The sequence below is a fragment of the Chlorocebus sabaeus genome, chromosome 12 (assembly GCF_047675955.1).
Source record: "Chlorocebus sabaeus isolate Y175 chromosome 12, mChlSab1.0.hap1, whole genome shotgun sequence".
Classification (NCBI taxonomy): Eukaryota; Metazoa; Chordata; class Mammalia; order Primates; family Cercopithecidae; genus Chlorocebus; species Chlorocebus sabaeus.
In genome coordinates this window covers 67,120,482-67,138,008 of record NC_132915.1, presented here as the reverse complement: position 1 = coordinate 67,138,008, position 17,527 = coordinate 67,120,482, and the positions used below count along the sequence as shown (strand labels likewise).

At 51.0% G+C, this 17,527-nt stretch overlaps 1 protein-coding gene across 2 annotated transcripts; it reads right to left on the bottom strand.

Annotated features, from left to right (window-relative positions):
- Window positions 1-10,611: 10,611 nt before the first annotated feature.
- On the bottom strand, window positions 10,612-17,172 carry ALDH1B1 (aldehyde dehydrogenase 1 family member B1). Of its 2 annotated transcripts, XM_073021787.1 has the most exons (3): window positions 17,000-17,172; window positions 15,405-15,686; window positions 10,612-12,832 (listed from the first exon to the last, which is right to left on the bottom strand). In XM_073021787.1, the coding sequence occupies exons 2-3, from the start codon at window positions 15,659-15,661 to the stop codon at window positions 11,269-11,271; spliced, it is 1,821 nt and encodes a 606-aa protein (XP_072877888.1). In that variant the 5' UTR covers window positions 15,662-15,686; window positions 17,000-17,172; the 3' UTR covers window positions 10,612-11,268. The 2 variants fall into 2 exon arrangements, with proteins under 2 accessions (XP_072877888.1, XP_007966861.2); XM_007968670.3 differs by lacking the exon at window positions 15,405-15,686 and having other exon boundaries at window positions 17,000-17,171.
- Between the last annotated feature and the right edge of the window lie 355 nt (window positions 17,173-17,527).

The window sequence follows — 17,527 nt, the reverse complement described above, 5'->3', positions numbered from 1 at the left end:
TCTCTTTTTAAAAAAATTTTTTGAGACAGGGTCATGCTCTATCACCCAGGCTGGAGTGCAGTGGTGTGATTATGGCTCACTGCAACCTCCACCTTCTGGGCTCAAGTGATCCTCCCACCTCAGCCTCCCGAGTAGCTGGGACCACAGGCATGCCCCACCACACCCAGCTATATATATATATTTTTTTTTTCTTGTAGAGACAGGGTCTCCCTATGTTGCCCAGGCTGGTCTCAAACTCCTGTGCTCAAGTGATCCTCCTGCCTTGGCCTCCCAAAGTGCTGGGATTATAGGCATCAGCCACTATGCCTGGCTTAGCCTAGCATTCTCTAAACAGGTGGTTAGAAGCAGTGGAGACCAGGCTTCTGATGGTCAAATTGAAAAACAAAAAAGGAGGGGTTAGCCGTTATCTCCAGACTGTGGAATTAGGTTGTAGTCGAATATATTTTACCCATAAACATTTTTACCTCACCCAAGAATAAAGCTCTCTTTTTTTTTCTTTTTTAATGAAAAGAGAAAGGAGAATATTTGCTATCTTGTCTTAAAAAAATAGATCCTTAGGTTATTACAATTTTTAAAATAAGAATTGAAATCCCTTACTATGTACAGTCCTTGAAGTTCATAAAGCCTGATCCCAACTCTGGGAGAGGGGGCAGGACAGGTGTTAATGTCGCTGCCTTTCGCAGATGAAGAAACCAGGCTCTGAGAGGAAAAGCTACTTGCCCAAGGTCTGAAGGCCTCTGAAAGAGGAGCAGAACTCAGGGCACCTGGCCCTCCTTGGTCACTTTTCTACTCCACGGTGCTGCTACTCAGGGTCATCTCAAAACTATGTAAAGGCAGATGTTGCCAATCCACAGGCTTCGGAGACTCTTATCAAGACTCTTCCCAACTTTTAAGGCACCCTTTCATACTGCTCACATCGTGCATTACATTTTGGAGTCCTCGTTCGAAGTGAACTTTCCGCCTGTAAGCCTGCCATTCCGTATCTAAAATATTGGGATGGCATCACCTTCTGTACTATGCAGCAGCAGGAGACTGGCCTGGGATTCTGGAAACATGAGACCCATTTGCATATTAATCCCTGGCTCGCTGTGTGACCCTGAGCAAGTCTCCTTCACTTTCTGTGCCTCAGTGTCCTTATTTGAGTAAAAGGGGAATAAAACTAGATGAGTGGTTTTCAAACTTTAAAACATTGGAAGTTCTCTTTGAAAACAGAAGATGAGAATTGAAATGGATGGCACTGGAAGCTGCTCTTGTCCACGGGGGTCTGGAGCTGCCAGGGGACCTGCTCACATCCCCTCCTCACTCAGCACCTCCCACCCCTCCCTTCCGCACGCACTGTGATTTACTTCCATGTGGGAGGGCCTGCAGCTAATTACATCGCCCTGTCACTCAGCACCTCCCACCCCTCCCTTCCCCACGCACTGACTTACTTCCATGTGGGAGGGCCTGCAGTTAATTCTCCTGTGTCTTGAGTGGTTGGGAGACGATTTGGTCAGACCCTTAGTGAAATGATGTGAGAAGGAACAGGGAAGCTGTGGTTCTGAAGAAGGTAGTAGAACATCCCACACCTGCTAATAAGCACATTTTGCTAACTCAGTTGACTCCCCTCAAATTTGCCTAGTGAAAATTGAAGGGCTGGATGTGGACCCAGAGAGCAGGGTGGACAGAGCCCATGCTGGAAGTACTGAGCATCCAGACTGTATGGGGCTGGCTTTAGCATCATTCTGTGCAAAGACAAATAAATAATTAATGTCACACTGTCTGAAATTCTCACCAAAACCAAAAAGGCGTATTAACATGATTGTTCCAACCTCATGGTTTTTCAAGTGTGAGAGCCCAGAGACCTCTTCAGAGGGTAAGAGAGCATCCGCTGCTGCAGCTGTTAGCATTTGCGGACATAATCACGATGCCCTCCCCTCCCCTCCCCTCCCCGCACCAAACCTGGGTTTTTCTACTGTTTTTGTAGATGTCATGATGTAACGACCTCTGCACCCTGAAAATAAATGTTTTTAAGGATGGTCTTTGTGGTGTCTTTGTTGTAGGAATGCTGTATGGGTGGGTGCAGGTCCCACTGGTAGTCCTTTATCATCCCTCATGCATCCTGTCCTTTCTTCTGCATGCCCACTTCAGCTACTTAGTCTAGACCCTCCTTACCTCTCACGCCTGGGCTATGATCACAGCCCCACCGTTCACCTTGCCTGCAATTTTTAACCAGCCCTAATCATCTTACACTACTGCCCTTGACTGTGTGTGTCCTGCCGTATAACATTCTAGTACTTCATTCACTTGCTGAGATATGTGCTCTGTCCCCTCCCACACACACTAAGTAGCATTTTTCAGGTGCCAGACGGGTACAAGACACTGAAAATCATGGATGGAATCATCTGGATTCCTCCCATATGAAAGTAGGTAGAATCAGGTCCCGAACTCAGACTCCAGTGGAGGCATGGGTGAGATGAGGTCACTATCCCTGGCAGCCTACTGTGTCTGCTCTGTGGTTAGAGCAGAGGGAGATCAAGGAAGACTTCCCAGAAGAGGAAGCAGGCATTTGAACTGGCGGGAGTGGGTGTGGGGGATTCCAGGCTAAGGAAACAGCATGCAAAAAGGAGCCAGGGTAGAGAAATGCAGTGTAGTTTGTGAACAGGGAGGAATGGCCAGTTGCTGCTGCTCAGGGCTGTGGTAGTGGGCGGCGGTCATTTTGGCCACACCCGTAAGTGCTGACAGAGGAGGTTGAACTTGTTGCGGTAAGCAGTGGACAGCCTGAATCTCTGTCTTCTGTTGTCCACTGGGCTTGAGGAAGACAATTCCACAGCCCATGTTCAATCCCAAATGTATCTGCTTTCCCCCTTAAATACAAATAAGGCTAGTTTTTAGTTAAGGTGGATTTTTTTTCTTTCAGGTTTTATGGTGAAATTAATTCCAACATCTTTAAAAACACTGCCCCGCCCTCTCCTCCGGGGATGGATGGTGCAGGAGAAATGAGTAAGAATGGCAGATCCAGCGACAGTAAAAGTCTCTGCTCATGAATTTCCTCCTTCCCAGTCTTTACCAGGGCTTCTTGAACATTAAATCAGACAATGATTATTCCGTGATATTTTAATTAATTAAGGGAAAGCCAAGTGCTCTGGTGTCTCAGTTTAATGAATTCAGAACGTGGAAGCCCAGCGCCCAGGGCTGAGTTGCACACCTACACTTGCCCATGCTCTGGCTGCCTGGGGCTGACCTCTCTCCTGGAATGTGAACTCCTTTAGAAGCCGGGGCTCCTTTTGAGTTCAGCCTCATTGCATCCAGCAGTGAGAAGTGTGTGGGTCCAAGGAGGCAGACTTGTCTGTGTTGGCTTTCACTGTGGCTGTCTCTTCCTCATGCCTACATCTCCCCTCCATATTAGGGAACGGTTGATTCTTGAGGGAAGAGTAAAAATCCTGAGTACTAGGGAGTGGGAGAACAGTCTCCCCTCTTTCCTCCATGCATAAATCCACGCATCACACACATTTGCAGAGCTCCTCCAGTGCACCAGGCATCGCCAGGTAGCGAAGGGTCTACAACTGCTCACAGACCTCGGAGTCTCAGCTCCGGCACAGAGGGCTGCTTGTGGTGCCAGGGGGCGTGCGCCTGTCTCTCTGCGGTTGAAGGTGTAGGCAGCTCTTGCTTGGGTGGAAAGGGGACTAGCTTTAGAGTTGGAAGACCCAGAACCAAGGTCAAGCCCTGTCACAGACTGCAAGGCTGGGTCACTTTCATCAACTCCTACGGCCTCCATTTCCTCTTCAATCCGGGAAGGGTGGCATCCCTGCCCTGGCCTGTTGCTCTGAGAGCCCCATGTGTGAATGGCCACTCACTGTCTATTCTGCACAGATCTTGGAGGGCTGTGTGCTGGAGGCAGAGGGCCGGGAGAGAAATCAAACATGCTCGGAGTATGTGAGGCACAGTCTAGCAGGACAGAAACATTAGATCCGTTTCAACCAACGAGAGCTGCCTTAGCACAAGACCAAATGAAGGGTGCCCAGAGACCTCTTCAGAGGCTAAGAGAACATGTGCTGCCACAGCTGTTAGCACAAAAGGTTAGCTCGAAGGGTGAGATTGCTTAAATGAGAAGTTCAGAGGAACCGTTCTGGAGGGGGTGGCCCTTAAGTAGGGCTCCAAGGAAAAGGAACAGCATGAGCACGGCTGGATGGGAGGCAGCAAATGGCCCACGAGAGCATTAAACTCAAAAAGCGTCCTTGTCAGAGGCAGTCTCCTGTTGGCACATCTCCATGGACGTGCCACAGGCAGCAGAACCGGGGCGAGCTGCCAGCAAAATCTAGGGTCTTCCACAGTGTTGAACTGTCCTGTCACAGACTATACTTCCTGCCTCCTCTTGCACCTAGGCTGGGTCATGTAGCTGGTGAAATGTGAGTAGAAGTGATGTGTTCCATGCAGAGCCCAGGGCTTTCAAAAAGTCAGTGTGCCTTTTCTGTACTGTCTTCCCCATTTGCCAGCTGACACGGAGGTCTCTGAGGCCCCGGACAGGAGTTTTCACCTGGATCCCTAGACCCCTTGGGGTTCTACAGGTAGATTCACAGATTCTGTGAACTCCTTGAGAGCGTGCAAACTGTGCGCATGTGCACGTGTACATCCTTTTCACGGTGAAAAGGTCTATTGCTTTGATTAGCTTTTCAAAGGAATACAAAACATAAAAGTGGTTAAGAACAGGCCAGGCGCAGTGGTTCATGCCTGTAATCCCAGCACTCTGAGAGGCCAAGGCAGGGGAATCACCTGAGGTCAGGAGTTCGAGACCAGCCTGGCCAACATAGTGAAATACAAAAATTAGTCAGGCAAGGTGGTGGGCAACTGTAATCCCAGCTACTCAGGAGGCTGAGGCAGGGAGAATTGCTTGAACCCAGGAGGCAGAGGTTGCAGTGAGTCAAGATCACACCACTGTACTCCAACCTGGGCAACAGAGCAAGGCTCTGTCTCAAAAAAAAAAAAAAAAAAAAAAAAAAAAAGGTTAAGAACCATTGTAGACGGTGGGACCACAAGATGAAAGGAACCTGTGTCCCTGAATCTCCTGCATTAGATTGTTACATAAGCAAAACTAAATCGTCATTGTATTGAACCCTCAAATTTGGGGTTTATTCGTTGTGGCAGCTAACATTATGCTAATACACATGGGAAGAACCTTGGCTGGGAGCAACTTGTCCAAATTGCTCTGTCCACATTTCCAGCTAAGTGAGGTGGGATGCACCAGAGGCTCTCAAAGGGCCTCATACCAGGACTTCTTGTTTTCCCTTGAGGGTCTTCCTAACTCCAGGATTAATGTACAGATCACTGGGGCTTAGGAGGATTAAATGACACTCTCAACCCAGGCTGATCTGGCTTCTGTGCCCAACTCCACCAACTGCTCTTACCAAGGTCTACAGGGAGTCCTGGTGGCTGCCGCCAGGGACACTGCTCAGTGTTCATCCTACTTGACCTCTTGGGAGCCTCAGGCTCTCAGGCTTTGCTGGGGTCTCCCTCCCCCGGAAAGTACCCACCTTTCTTGGCTTCCTGCCTCCTCTCTCCCGGGTCTTCCTCCTGCTCCTCCTCATTCTCTGCTCACTCCTTGTTGGCATTCTTAAGGTCAAGTGATTTTGCTCCCCTTACAATCTGTTCTCAACATAGCAGCCCCATTGATCCTTTTAAAACAAGTTATATCATGTCACTGCTGTGCTCAAAAGCCTCTGGTAGCTCCTTCCTCAGAGTAAAGGCCCCCATCAGTCCATCCACACAGTGACCCCCAAACACTAGCCCTCTGCCCCCACTCAGGCTGTGACTTCTCTGTGCTACTTTCCCACCTGGCTTGCTCCATGCCAGTCACCTGGCCTTCTCCTGTGTTCCAGGAGCCTCCAGGCATGTTCCAGTCTCTTTCAGTTCCTTTGTCATCTCTTTGGTGAGATGACCTCTGAGCACCTTACTGAAAATTACAACGTCTACTCCATCCCACCCACTTCCCAATTCCCTTCCCAGCACTATTGTTCTCCATAATACCCTTCACCTCCTGACAGACTAACGATTTCACCTATTTTTCATATGGTCTGTCTCTTCTATCAGAAAAGACGTTCAGGATTTTTTTTTTTTTTTTTTTTTTAGTTTCCTGCTGTGTCCTCTGCCCCTAGAATACTTCCTAGCACATAGTCGACATTCCATAAAATGTGCTAAACAAAGGAATAAATAAGTAAGAGTCCCACCGTATCCCTAAACGTGCAACCTCCAGGGTGGTTGCAGTGGCTGGCACCACCCCCCACGTGGTTACTGCAGCCAGAAACACAAGGTTACCCAACTTTCTCTCCTCTCTTGTGCCAAGTTTTCCATCCATCATCACGCTCTGAAGCCTGCCTTCTGGTTGTCCAGGCTCTGCCCCCACCCCACACCCTGGTGCGCCAGCATAACTTTGGGTGCAAGCAACCATGTCCTGAGAGGTGCCAACTCCAGGTCAACTCCCTCAATCTATCCTCCACATTGATGCAGAGCCAGCTTCAAAAATCTAATGTGATCCTATCACTTTCCTTTAAAAGCCCTCGGGGCAGCCAGACATGGTGGCTCACACCTGTAATCTCAGCACTTTGGGTGGCTGAGGCAGGAGGATTGCTTGAGGCCAGGAGTTCAAGACTAGCCTGGGCTACATAGCAAGATGTCCCCCATCTCTACAAAATGTTAAAAAAAATTAACCCAGCATGGTGGCGCACACCTGTAGTCCCAGTTACTTGGGAGGCTCAGGTGGGAGGATGTCTTGAGCCCAGGAGTTTGAAGCTGTAGTGAGCTATGATCAAGCAACTGCGCTCCAGCCTGTGTGGCAGAGGGAGACCCTGTTTAAAAAAACAAAAGCAAAACCAAAAAGCACGCTCCCATTGCTAGACCAAGTGTGAGCTTCTGGAAGGACACACAAGCCCTTCACAGTCCAGCCCCTGCCTGCCCCCTGCCCCCATGCTTTTCCTCCCTGCCTCTTTCCTCCTCGTGGGAAAACTTGCCCTTCCTCCAACCCTCCATATTTCTCAGACTCCAGGAGCATCCTTCCCTTATCCCTCTGGCCCCCTTCTAGTCATTTAGCAGGACCCCATGCCCACTCCCACTGGGCCTGTGAGCTGAGCTGGGAGCCCTGCAAAGCAGTGGTGTGTGGCAGAGTCAGAGGACCTGAGCTTAAGCCTGGCTCCACTCACTGCTGAACACCTCCCCGGCTCGATGTCTATCAAGTGCAGAAGAATACTATTGAGTGCCCTGATGGCAGTTATAAAGTGAAACCCCATCTCTACTAAAATACAAAAATTAGCCGAGTGTGGTGGTGGTGTGTGCTTGTAATCCCAGCTACTCAGGACGCATCCAGGAGGCAGAGGTTGCAGTGAGCCAAGATTGCGCCACTGCACTCCAGCCTGGTAGACAGAGCGAGACTCCATCTCAAAATTTAAAAAAAAAAAAAAAAAAAAAAAAAAGCATGAAGGGAGGTGGCTCACCGTGTGTGCTTGATACAGATGCTTGCTTTCCGCTCATGATCTCATGGCCTCTGTACTTCTCACTGCACTTTCCACCTGGCTCTGTAATTGTCTCCCCTGCCCAGCTGTGATCTCCTGCAGGGAAGGGACTGTCTTACTCAATTCTCTTTCCCCCAACAACAGGCCTAGAGCAGGACCATCGCCCCCCACCCCTTTGTTTTTTCTTAAAGCAAAGAGCTACTTGTGTGAATTAATGAACCAGGTGACCACCAGAGGTCAGCCTCACACCCAGAATGCAGCCAACCCAAATGAAAGTTCCTAAATGGCCCCGGGTCTGAAGACAACCCGTGGGACTGAGCAGCAGCTCTGATGCATCCACTGTGCTAGTGGCTGGCTGGGTGTGTAGGGCTTGCTGGGCTTTGCTGTGGGTTCTCCAGGCTTGGAGGGTTGGTTCCATGTGCTTGCCAGTATGCCCTGCTCTCTGGTCCCTCGTGCATGCTCACGGGGAACTGATTCCAGAAGAGTTACTTATTAAACCTCTCCACTTCCATTTCCTCATCTGAAAAATAAGTGGAGAGGTAACTCCACTATTCCCCTACCTGCTTTATAGGATGGTTGTGAGGCTTCCATAGCATGGCAAGGTGCCTGGCATAGTGTTCACAGAGTAAGATCTTGGTGAGAGTTTGCTGAGTGGATGGAAGCCCCAGAATTGCAACATCTCCCTCCACGTGTGGGTCTGGTGGGCAGTGTCTGGCCTGAATGAGGACATGCAGTTAAACCTCCCTGCTCACAAGTCTGTGCATTCAGCACAATGGTAAAATGAGTGGAGGGGACTGCGCTTGGTGGCTCATGCCTGTAATCCCAGCACTTTGGGAGATCAAGGTGGCAGATCATTTGAACCCAGGACTTCAAGACCAGCTTGGGCTATGAGGCAAAACCCTGTCTCTCCAAAAAATACACAAATCGGCCAGGCATCATGACACATGCCTGCAGGCCCAGCTACTCAGGAGGCTAGGTGCGAGGATTGCTTGAACCCAAGAGGTGGAGGCTGCAGTGCGCCATGATCGTGCCACTGCACTCCAGCCTGGACGACAGAATGAGACCCTATCTCAATCAATCAATCAATCAATCATTTTTAAAAGAATTTAAAAGTGGGTGGAGGAGCCATGATGGCTGAGCTTATTAACAATCTGACCTACGGCTCCTCACTCTCAGAATTTCAGGGCTCAAAACAAGAGACCTTGAAGACTGTCTTTTCCAATCCCACTCCATACTGGAACACTGTCTACAGAGCTCCTCTTTGGTTAAGGAGTACTGAAATTTAAATAAGGAATGGATTTGTTAAAATATTGTGATGTTGCACGTTAATCATTAGAGACACCCACCCACCCACTTCCATGTCCCAGTGCGTTTATGAGAAACTTTCACTGCTGTGCAGCAGAGGTGTCAACAGCCTCCAAGAGAAATCTGTAGAAGGTGCACTATGGGGGAGTGTCAGGGTCACCTCAGCTGTAGACAAATGGTGTAGAAAGGAGGTCCTAGGAAGGGAGGTGAGGGAACCAGACAAACCCTGAACCCTCAAGCAGCAGTTTCCAGCCAAACCCAAATTATGATAATAAACAAAATCTTCATGTTGCCTAGGTAAGACAATAGGATGTTTCAGAGTTGACTGGGGACAGGTATGGTGGCTCACACCTGTAATCCCAACACTTTGGGAGGCTGTGGCAGGAGGGTTGCTTGAGACCAGGAGTTTGAGACCAGCCTGGGAAATATGGTGAAACCCCATCTCTACGAAAAATACAAAAAAAAAAAAAAAAAAATTAGCCAGGCATGGTGGTGAGTGCCTGTAGTCCCAGCTACTTGGGAGGCTCAGGTGGGAGGACTGCTTGAGGCCAGGAGGCAGAGATGACTGGGGTGTGCATTTACAGGAATGGGGGGATCTGAATGTAAGGTGACTTGTAAGCAGCATGGTCTCAAAAGGTGGACCGAGAGAGGGAGGCTTGGCATTCTGCTTCTATGTTGTGGCCTGGCTGGTTGGATTTGCCTTCACTCCCATCAGTTGGGGAATGAACATAGCAAGACTAACAATAAGCATCATGAACTCTGAGGTTTGAAACTCTGGAAAGCCCCAGCATGTCGAGGTGGCCCCCCAGCTAGGCTTGGCTGGAAGGGTGGTGTGGTTTGGAAGGGGTGGGGGGCTGTGGAAACAAGTCCAACAAGATGGGCCCACTCTGAGCAGGAGCCAGAGGTTTTCTCTATGGGTCTTACAGTTGCACTCTGTCACCCATCCAAGAGAAAAAAAAACAGAAACACTGGGGAGGGGACTTTTGCACCTGACTGGGGGTTGACTAGACCACCTGGGTCTCTTCAATCCACCACACTCTATAAAATGTTCAGCACCACACTCTATAAAAAGACAATGTGGAGACAAAATGGATTTGCTCACAGAATGTATACTTTTTTTTTTTTTTTTTTTAATTAAATGAAGCTAATTCACAGCCGGGTGTTGTGGCTCACACCTGTAATCCCAGCACTTTGGGAGGCCAGGGCAGGTGGATCACCTGAGGTCAGGAGTTCGAGATCAGCCTGCTCAAAATGGCGAAACCTCATCTCTACTAAAAATACAAAAATTAGCCAGGTGTGATGGCGTGCACCTATAATCCCAGCTACTCAGGAGGCTGAGACAGGAGAAATCGCTTGAACCTGGGAGGCGGAGGTTGTAGTGAGACGAGATCACACCACTGCACTCCAGCCTGGGTGACAGAGTGAGACTCTGTGTCAAAAAAAAAAAAAAAGAAAGAAAGAAAGAAAAAAGAAAAAGAAAATAAGAAATTAATTCATAAACCACAATTAAACAATTCCATAGTTTTATAGTATTTTTACCAAATCGTGCAACCATTACTATTGTTCAATTCGAGAACATTTTCAAAACCTCCCCAAAATAAATCCTATGCTCACTAGCAGTTACTCCTCTATCCCCTGGCAACCACTAATCTATGTTCCATCTCTATTGATTTGCCTAGTTGTATATTTCATATAAATGGAATCATACAGTCTGTAGCCTTGTATACCTCTCTGGCTTGTTTCACTGAGAAGGATGTTTTCAGGGTTCACTAATGTCGCAGGGTGTGTCAGTGCTTCATTCCTTTTTATGGCTCAGTAGTCCAAGGAATATTCCATGCAAACATTTTATTAATCCACTCATCAGATAATGGACATTTGGGGTGTTTGGGTTTACTTTACAATTGTAATTATGTAAGCATATTCTTTGTCTACTCCTTCCCACAAATTAAGGAAAATCAGTAGCAAAATGAAGGGCAAGCAACTAAAACAGCCAGCAACTGGCACACAGACAAGGAAAAGCACCTTTGGTTTTTAGGTTAAGCCAATGAAGAGTGGGGCCAAGCTTTGGTATCCACCTAGTTCAAAACCCCTAACGCTTTCCAAGCCTATGTCTGAGTTGAGTCAATCCACTAAACCATCAAGTCAACCCATGGGAAAGTCCCTGGATCAGCAGGAAGAGCTACAAATTACAGATCATTGGTTTTTCATCTGTCTTCCAGAGACTCCTAAGAGTTCATGCAAGCAACTCATGGGCCCCCAAGGGGGCTGTGGCTGGAGGTTGGATAGGTAGAACTCTGAGCCTGGTCCCCATCCCTGCTTTAAATAGAAGAGCCTTGACTGAATTCCTTTATTTGCGGGGTTTCTTCTAAGAGTTAATCTGGAACAAATAAAGGGTGTTCTTGGCTTTAAAACAGTTTGGCAAGCATTGGTCAAGTGGTTGTGGAATTGCTAGACTGGGACTGGGCCTCCCTGACAGCTGCTCTTAAGAGTTCTTCTGAGGAACCTTGATGGTGACCGTCTTCACCTCTGTGTAGGCCTTGAGCCCATCCTCACCCAGCTCCCTCCCATTTCCAGATTCCTTAAACCCTCCAAATGGCGTGTGGCAGGTGACGATGTTGTAGGTGTTTACCCACACGGTCCCGGCCTGGAGTGCCTGGGTGAAGTACATGGCCTTGTCCAGGTCCCGGGTGAACACAGCCGCAGCCAGGCCATACCTAGTGTTGTTGGCCCTCTCAATCACCTCCTCAATCTTCTTGAACTTGAACAGGGGCTGCACAGGCCCAAAGATCTCCTCTTTGGCGATCCTCATGTCATCCTGCACGCCACCAAAGACAGTAGGCTTGATGAAGAAACCACGCTCCCCAAAACGCTCTCCGCCACAGAGCAGTTTTGCACCCTCCTTCTGGCCAAGTTGGATGTAGCCTAGGACTCGTTCAAACTGCTCCTTGTCCACCTGAGGCCCCTGCTGGGTGTCCAGCTCAAAGGGGTTCCCCACTTTCCTCTGCTTTGCTTTCTCCACGGTTCTCTCGAGAAACTCATTGTAGATAGATTCTTCCACGAAGGTCCGGGAGCCAGCACAGCAGCACTGGCCCATGTTGAAGAACAGGGCTTCGTGGCACTGCTCTACGGCGTGCTCCATGTCAGCATCGGCCAGCACGATGCTGGGGCTCTTGCCGCCCAGCTCCAGGGTGACTCTCTTCAGGTTGGAATCGCCAGCTGCCTTCTGGATCAGATGGCCTACCTCGGTGGAACCGGTGAAGGCAACTTTGTCAACATCCATGTGCTGCGCGATGGCCGCACCTGCTGTTGGGCCATAGCCTGTGATGATGTTCACCACCCCAGGGGGAAAGCCCGCCTCCTTGATGAGGGAGGCCAAGTATAGGGCAGAAAGGGGTGTCTGCTCTGCCACCTTCATAACCACAGTGTTGCCTGTGGCAAGCGCCGGGGCGAGTTTCCAACCCTGCATTACCAAGGGAAAGTTCCACGGGATGATCTGGCCGCAGACACCAACGGGCTCATGCCGGGTGAAGCAGAAATGCTCACCATCCATGGGGATCGTCTTACCATGCCACTTGTCAGCCCAGCCGGCAAAGTACCGATACACCTTGATGACCTCATCCAAGTCCAAGGCATAAGACTCCTGGAAAGGCTTCCCATTGTCCAAGGTCTCCAGTGAGGCCAAGTAGACTCGATCCCGCTCCACTAGGTCTGCCAGGCGGTTCAGCAGCCGGCCCCGCTCAGAGGCATCCATCCGGCGCCATGGGGACCCCAGGCGGAAGGCCTCCCGGGCTGCTTTCACGGCCAGATCCACATCAGCCCGGTCACCTTCAGCCACGTGCCCGATGACCTCCCCGGTGGTAGGGTTGACCGTCGGGAAAGTCTTCTTGCTGACTGCATCTTGCCATTCGTTGTTGATGAACAGCTGGTTGTAGGAGATGCCTGGGTTCAGAATGGGGCTTGGGAGGGCTGCTGCCGAGGAGTATTGGGCAGTCCTGCCCTGCAGGCAAAACAGCCGGGGTGCCAGGAAGCGCAGCATGCTGACCACTCTGGAGAAGGACAAAAGAAACCAGGGTGAAAAGGTGGGATAAGGCAGGTGGCGGTACCCAAGGGCCCACCAGCTCAGACATTCCAAGATTCCAGCATTAAGGATTGTCACCTCTAAAAACATAGACTGTAAGAGCTGTGAGGGCCCCGATGAACTCTCTGGGCCAACTCTATCACATCCCGCCTATCCTCAGCTCACTCCCTCACCTCTGCCGGGTCTCAAAAGCCACTGTCTCAGCAAGGCCTTCCCTGACCACCCTTTATAAAATTGCAACTCTTCCCACCCCAACACTCTCTATCCCCCCTACCCTGCTTTACTACTTCTCTATCTCACATCCCAAATACTATCTTTACAGGCTTCTATGTTTGTCTGTCTCCCCCCAGTAAAATGCAACCTCCATGAGCACAGGAACTTATTTTTCTGTTTCACTCATCGCTATGTCCCCGAGCCTAGAGATATGCCCGCTACAGAGCAGTGGCTTAGCACATAGTACTGAATGATACACTCAGGAAACACTGAAATTGCCAAAAAGGCTGTCTAAGAATTGACTAAGACTTGAGTAGAAATCAAAGAGACTTGGAGACAGTTGTTCTTTGAGAGGGACGTGTTTTACTTCACCTCTGTGCCTCAGTTCCCCCACATGTGAAATGCCTCATGGGGTTATGTTGAATGGTGTCTTGCATATAAAAACCCTGACAAGTTCCACTCAGGACATCAGGACTGGCCGTGCCTCAGAAATTGACCTAGCCCAGCAGCCCTCAACCATAGGTCTCAGCACAGCCTTTTCAGCTTTCCCAGAGGTGCAGCAAGTCATGAGGCAGCTGAGAAGAAAAGCTACAACTCTGAGAAGTGTAGACTTCGTTAAAACAACTACTGTTACAAAACTTAAAACAGCGGATAATACATATTAAATGAAAATTAAACAGAGAGTAACGTTCCCAGATTAGTTGAAGCAGTTATTCTTCAGTCAGAATTTGAATCTCTCTGCCTTTGATGTCTCATGAATCTTGCTCCGTCCAGCAGTAAAATGGAATTGCACCTGCCTGTCCCTTCACCCCCAGCCTCTCACCCTCCACCCCTGGGCAGGCAGAGGAACAAAAAACTCAATCAGGAAAGCAAGGCTCCATGTAGGTCCCCAGCCCCATAAAAATCAATGTGATAGGCGTGGTGGCTTACGCTGGTAACACTTTGGGAGGCCGAAGTGGGAGGATTGCTTTAGGCCAGGAGTTTGAGACCAGCCTGAGCAAGCAAGAACTCTGTCTCTACAAAAAAATAAAAATAAATTTGCCGAGCATAGTGGTGCATGCCTGTAGTTCTTCTAGCTGCTTGGGAGGCTGAGGTAGGGGCCAGTTGCCATGAAAGCACACCTGAACAAAGGGGCACAAGAGCCTTTATTCCTGATGCAAGTCCTGCCCCTGTACCCTTTCCCCATTGGCTGGGGTCGGGTCGTACAATATAAACTAATCCCGGTTGGCTAAACATTTGATTTTTTTAGATAGAGTGGGCATGTAAAAGAAAGTGGAGAGAAAGGGAAAGGGGTGTCTGCAATGAGCTAGAAAGTTAGTCCCCTTTCCAGATAAGCAAAGGAATGTGAGCTGGTACTGATAATGCTTGGTACTGTGGCGTGCCTGGGCATCTAACAAAGGCAAAAAGGAAAAAAATGAAAAAAAAAAAAAGGGTAGGAGGCTACTATGAATTAAAGAATAAAAGATTGATAAGATTATTTGAAGAGAAATCTCATCATATCCCACAGGGGGAAGCTGAGTCAGCAGATCTGCCAGGGGTGCCCCAGGGTTCCATTTAGCTCACGACTTTGCCACATGCTGGGACAGAGCGCCCTTGCCAACAACAGGCCTGGCTCTGAGGGTGAGGAGACCAAAAGGAAGTAGGGGAAAGGGGAGTCACCAATCCATGGGGTAAGGACTGGAGGGGTGAAGCAGTCAGGAGAGGTGGTCATACGCCAAGGCTGGCAAACCTTTGCAGTCACACAAAGGCTGTTCCAACCCTTGGGGCCTATATGGGGTCCCTGCCGGGGCCTCCACTTGCAAATAGGAAGATCACAGCTCACAGAGCATCATGCTTTACAGTTTGCAGGCCGTCTTCTCAAGGGAAATTTGCCAAGCCTCTCTCAGCCCCTAACTGATCAGGGTCGATGATGACCCCCATTTTGCAAGAAGGCTGGGCACCAGCGAGGTTCAGGGGCTCACCGAGGACACACAGCAAGAAAGTATAGGAGCCTCACTCCAGATTTCCACAGGCCTAACTTTGCATATCCTCCAGAATATGGGCAATTTTTTACAGTTCATTCACTGCGGGAAGGACCGGACCTTCTCTATCCACGAGGACTGCGGCGGCGCCCATCTCACCTCTTCTGTGGGGGAAAGGGCGCAGCCTCTGGGCTTGTCCAAGCCTCTGGGCTATGGTCAGGGGCCCTCTGTTGGAGTGGGCCGAGTGGGCAGGAGTGTTGAAGTCGAGCTAACGTGCGAAGGTCTGGGGGCGTCTGTCTCCTCGGGGCCCCTGTACCGTCACCCAGAGGCAGGGGTTGGGATTAGGGGGTGTGGAGAGAGTCGCACCGTGCAACTGTGTCCGGAATTGGTGGGTTCTTGGTCTCACTGACTTCAAGAATGAAGCCGCGGACCCTCGCGGTGTCTGTTACAGTTCTTAAAGATGGTGTGTCTGGAGTCTGTTCCTTCAGACTTTCAGATGTGTCTGGATCGTCTTCCTTCTGGTGGGTGGTCTCGCTGTCAGGAGTAAAGCTGCAGACTGTCGTGGTGTTACAGCTTTTAAAGGTAGCGCGTCTGGAGTTGTTCATTCTTCCCGGTGGGTTCATGGTCTCACTAGCTTCAGGAGTGAAACTGCAGACCTTCGTGGTGAGTGTTACACCTCATAAAGGCAGCGTGGACCCAAAGACTGAACAGCACCAAGTTTTATTGCAAAGAGCGAAAGAAAAACGCTTCCACACAGTGCAAATAGACCTGAGCGTGTTGCTGCTCGCTGGCTCTGGCAGCCTGCTTTTATTCCCTTATCTGGCCCCACCCACATCCTGCTGATTGGCCCATTTTACAGAGAGCTGATTGGTCCGTTTTGACAGTGCTGATTGGTGCGTTTACAATCCTTGAGCTAGACACAGAGTCACAAAGTGCTAGTTAGCTAGATACAGAGTTAGCTAGATACAGAGTACCAACCGGTGTATTTACAAACCTTGAGCTAGACACAAAGTGCTGACTGGTGCGTTTACAATCCTTGAGCTAGATACAGAGTCAGAGTGCTAGTCCTCCCAAGTCTCCATTACCTTAGCTAGATACAGAGTACCAATTGGTATATTCACAAGCCCTGAGCTAGGCACAGAGGGCTGATTGGTGCACATACGATCCTCCCGCTAGATACAGAAGTTCTCCAAGTCCCCATGCAATTCAGGAGCCCAGCTGGCTTCACCCAGTGGATCCTGCACCCGGGCTGCAGGCGGAGCTACCCGCCAGTCCCGAGCCGCGCCTGCACTCCTGAGCCCTTGGGCAGTCGATGGGACCCGGCGCCACCCAGCAGGGGGCGGCGCCCGTCGGGGAGGCTCAGGCCGCGCGGGAGCCCACCGAAGGGGAGGGGCTTGGACATGGCGGGCTGCAGGTTCCGAGCCCTGCCCCGCCCGGAGGCAGCTAAGGCCCAGCGAGAATTCGAGTGCGGCGCCAGCGGGCCAGCACTGCTGCGGGACCCGGTGCAACCTCCGCAGCTGCTGGCCCAGGTGCTAAGCCCCTCACTGCCCTGGGCCGGCCGTGCCAGCCGGCCGCTCCGTGTGCTGGGCCCGCCGAGCCGGCACCCGCGCCCGCCGGAATTCACACCTGCCCGCGAGGGCAGTGCCGGTTCCCGCCCGCGCTTCTCACTCCACACCTCCCCGCAAGCAGAGGAAGGAGGCTCCGGCCTCAGCCAGCCCAGAGAAGGGCTCCCACGGTGCTGTGGCGGGCTGAAGGGCTCCTCAAGTGCCGCCAAAGTGGACGCCGAGGCCGGAGGCCGAGGAGGCGCAGAGAGTGAGGGCTCCTAGCACATTGTCACCTCTCACAACGGCGGAAAGGCCAGCCCCCAGATGGGGACGCCGGGGCCCAGAGAGGAAAGCCCCCACGCGGCGCTGGGAGCCGCGGCTTCCCGGGGGAGCCGAGGGAAGACCCGCGTTAGTTACCTGCAGCAGGCTTGGGCTCAGGTTCAGGATCAAGCTCGGCTTCAAGCCCCAGCCCTCCCAGCTCTGTCCAGCGGGCCGCCTAGGGCTGGCCGCAGGTCCCGCCTCCGCGCAGCCTGGGACCCAGAGGCCAGTGAGGCTCCGCCTGCGCCTGGGGCGCTGCCTACGTCCTGCCACCGGCCAAGGCCGCTCCTCCCTCGCCCAGCCCGGTCTTTTTCCTGGTCCCCGCCCCTCTACCCCCGGCAGCCCGCACCGCTTCAGTTCTCCCTCCCTCGCGTCTCCACATGCCCAGTGTCCACGTTGCTCAGATCTAGGGTCCTAAGGCACTGGTTTGGGAGCAGAAACAGAGACACCCAGAGAGGGACAGGGGCTTCCCCAGGTCACACAGCAAAGTTTTCGGAGACCGAACCCCAACTACACTTTGCCTTTCTCCCCGCTGCAAGACGCTGCTTGACTGCCATCCTTTAGACTCCCCTTAACCCCCTCTCTGCCTCGCCTGTCCCTCGTTTTTTTTGTCCGGGATTCACTAAT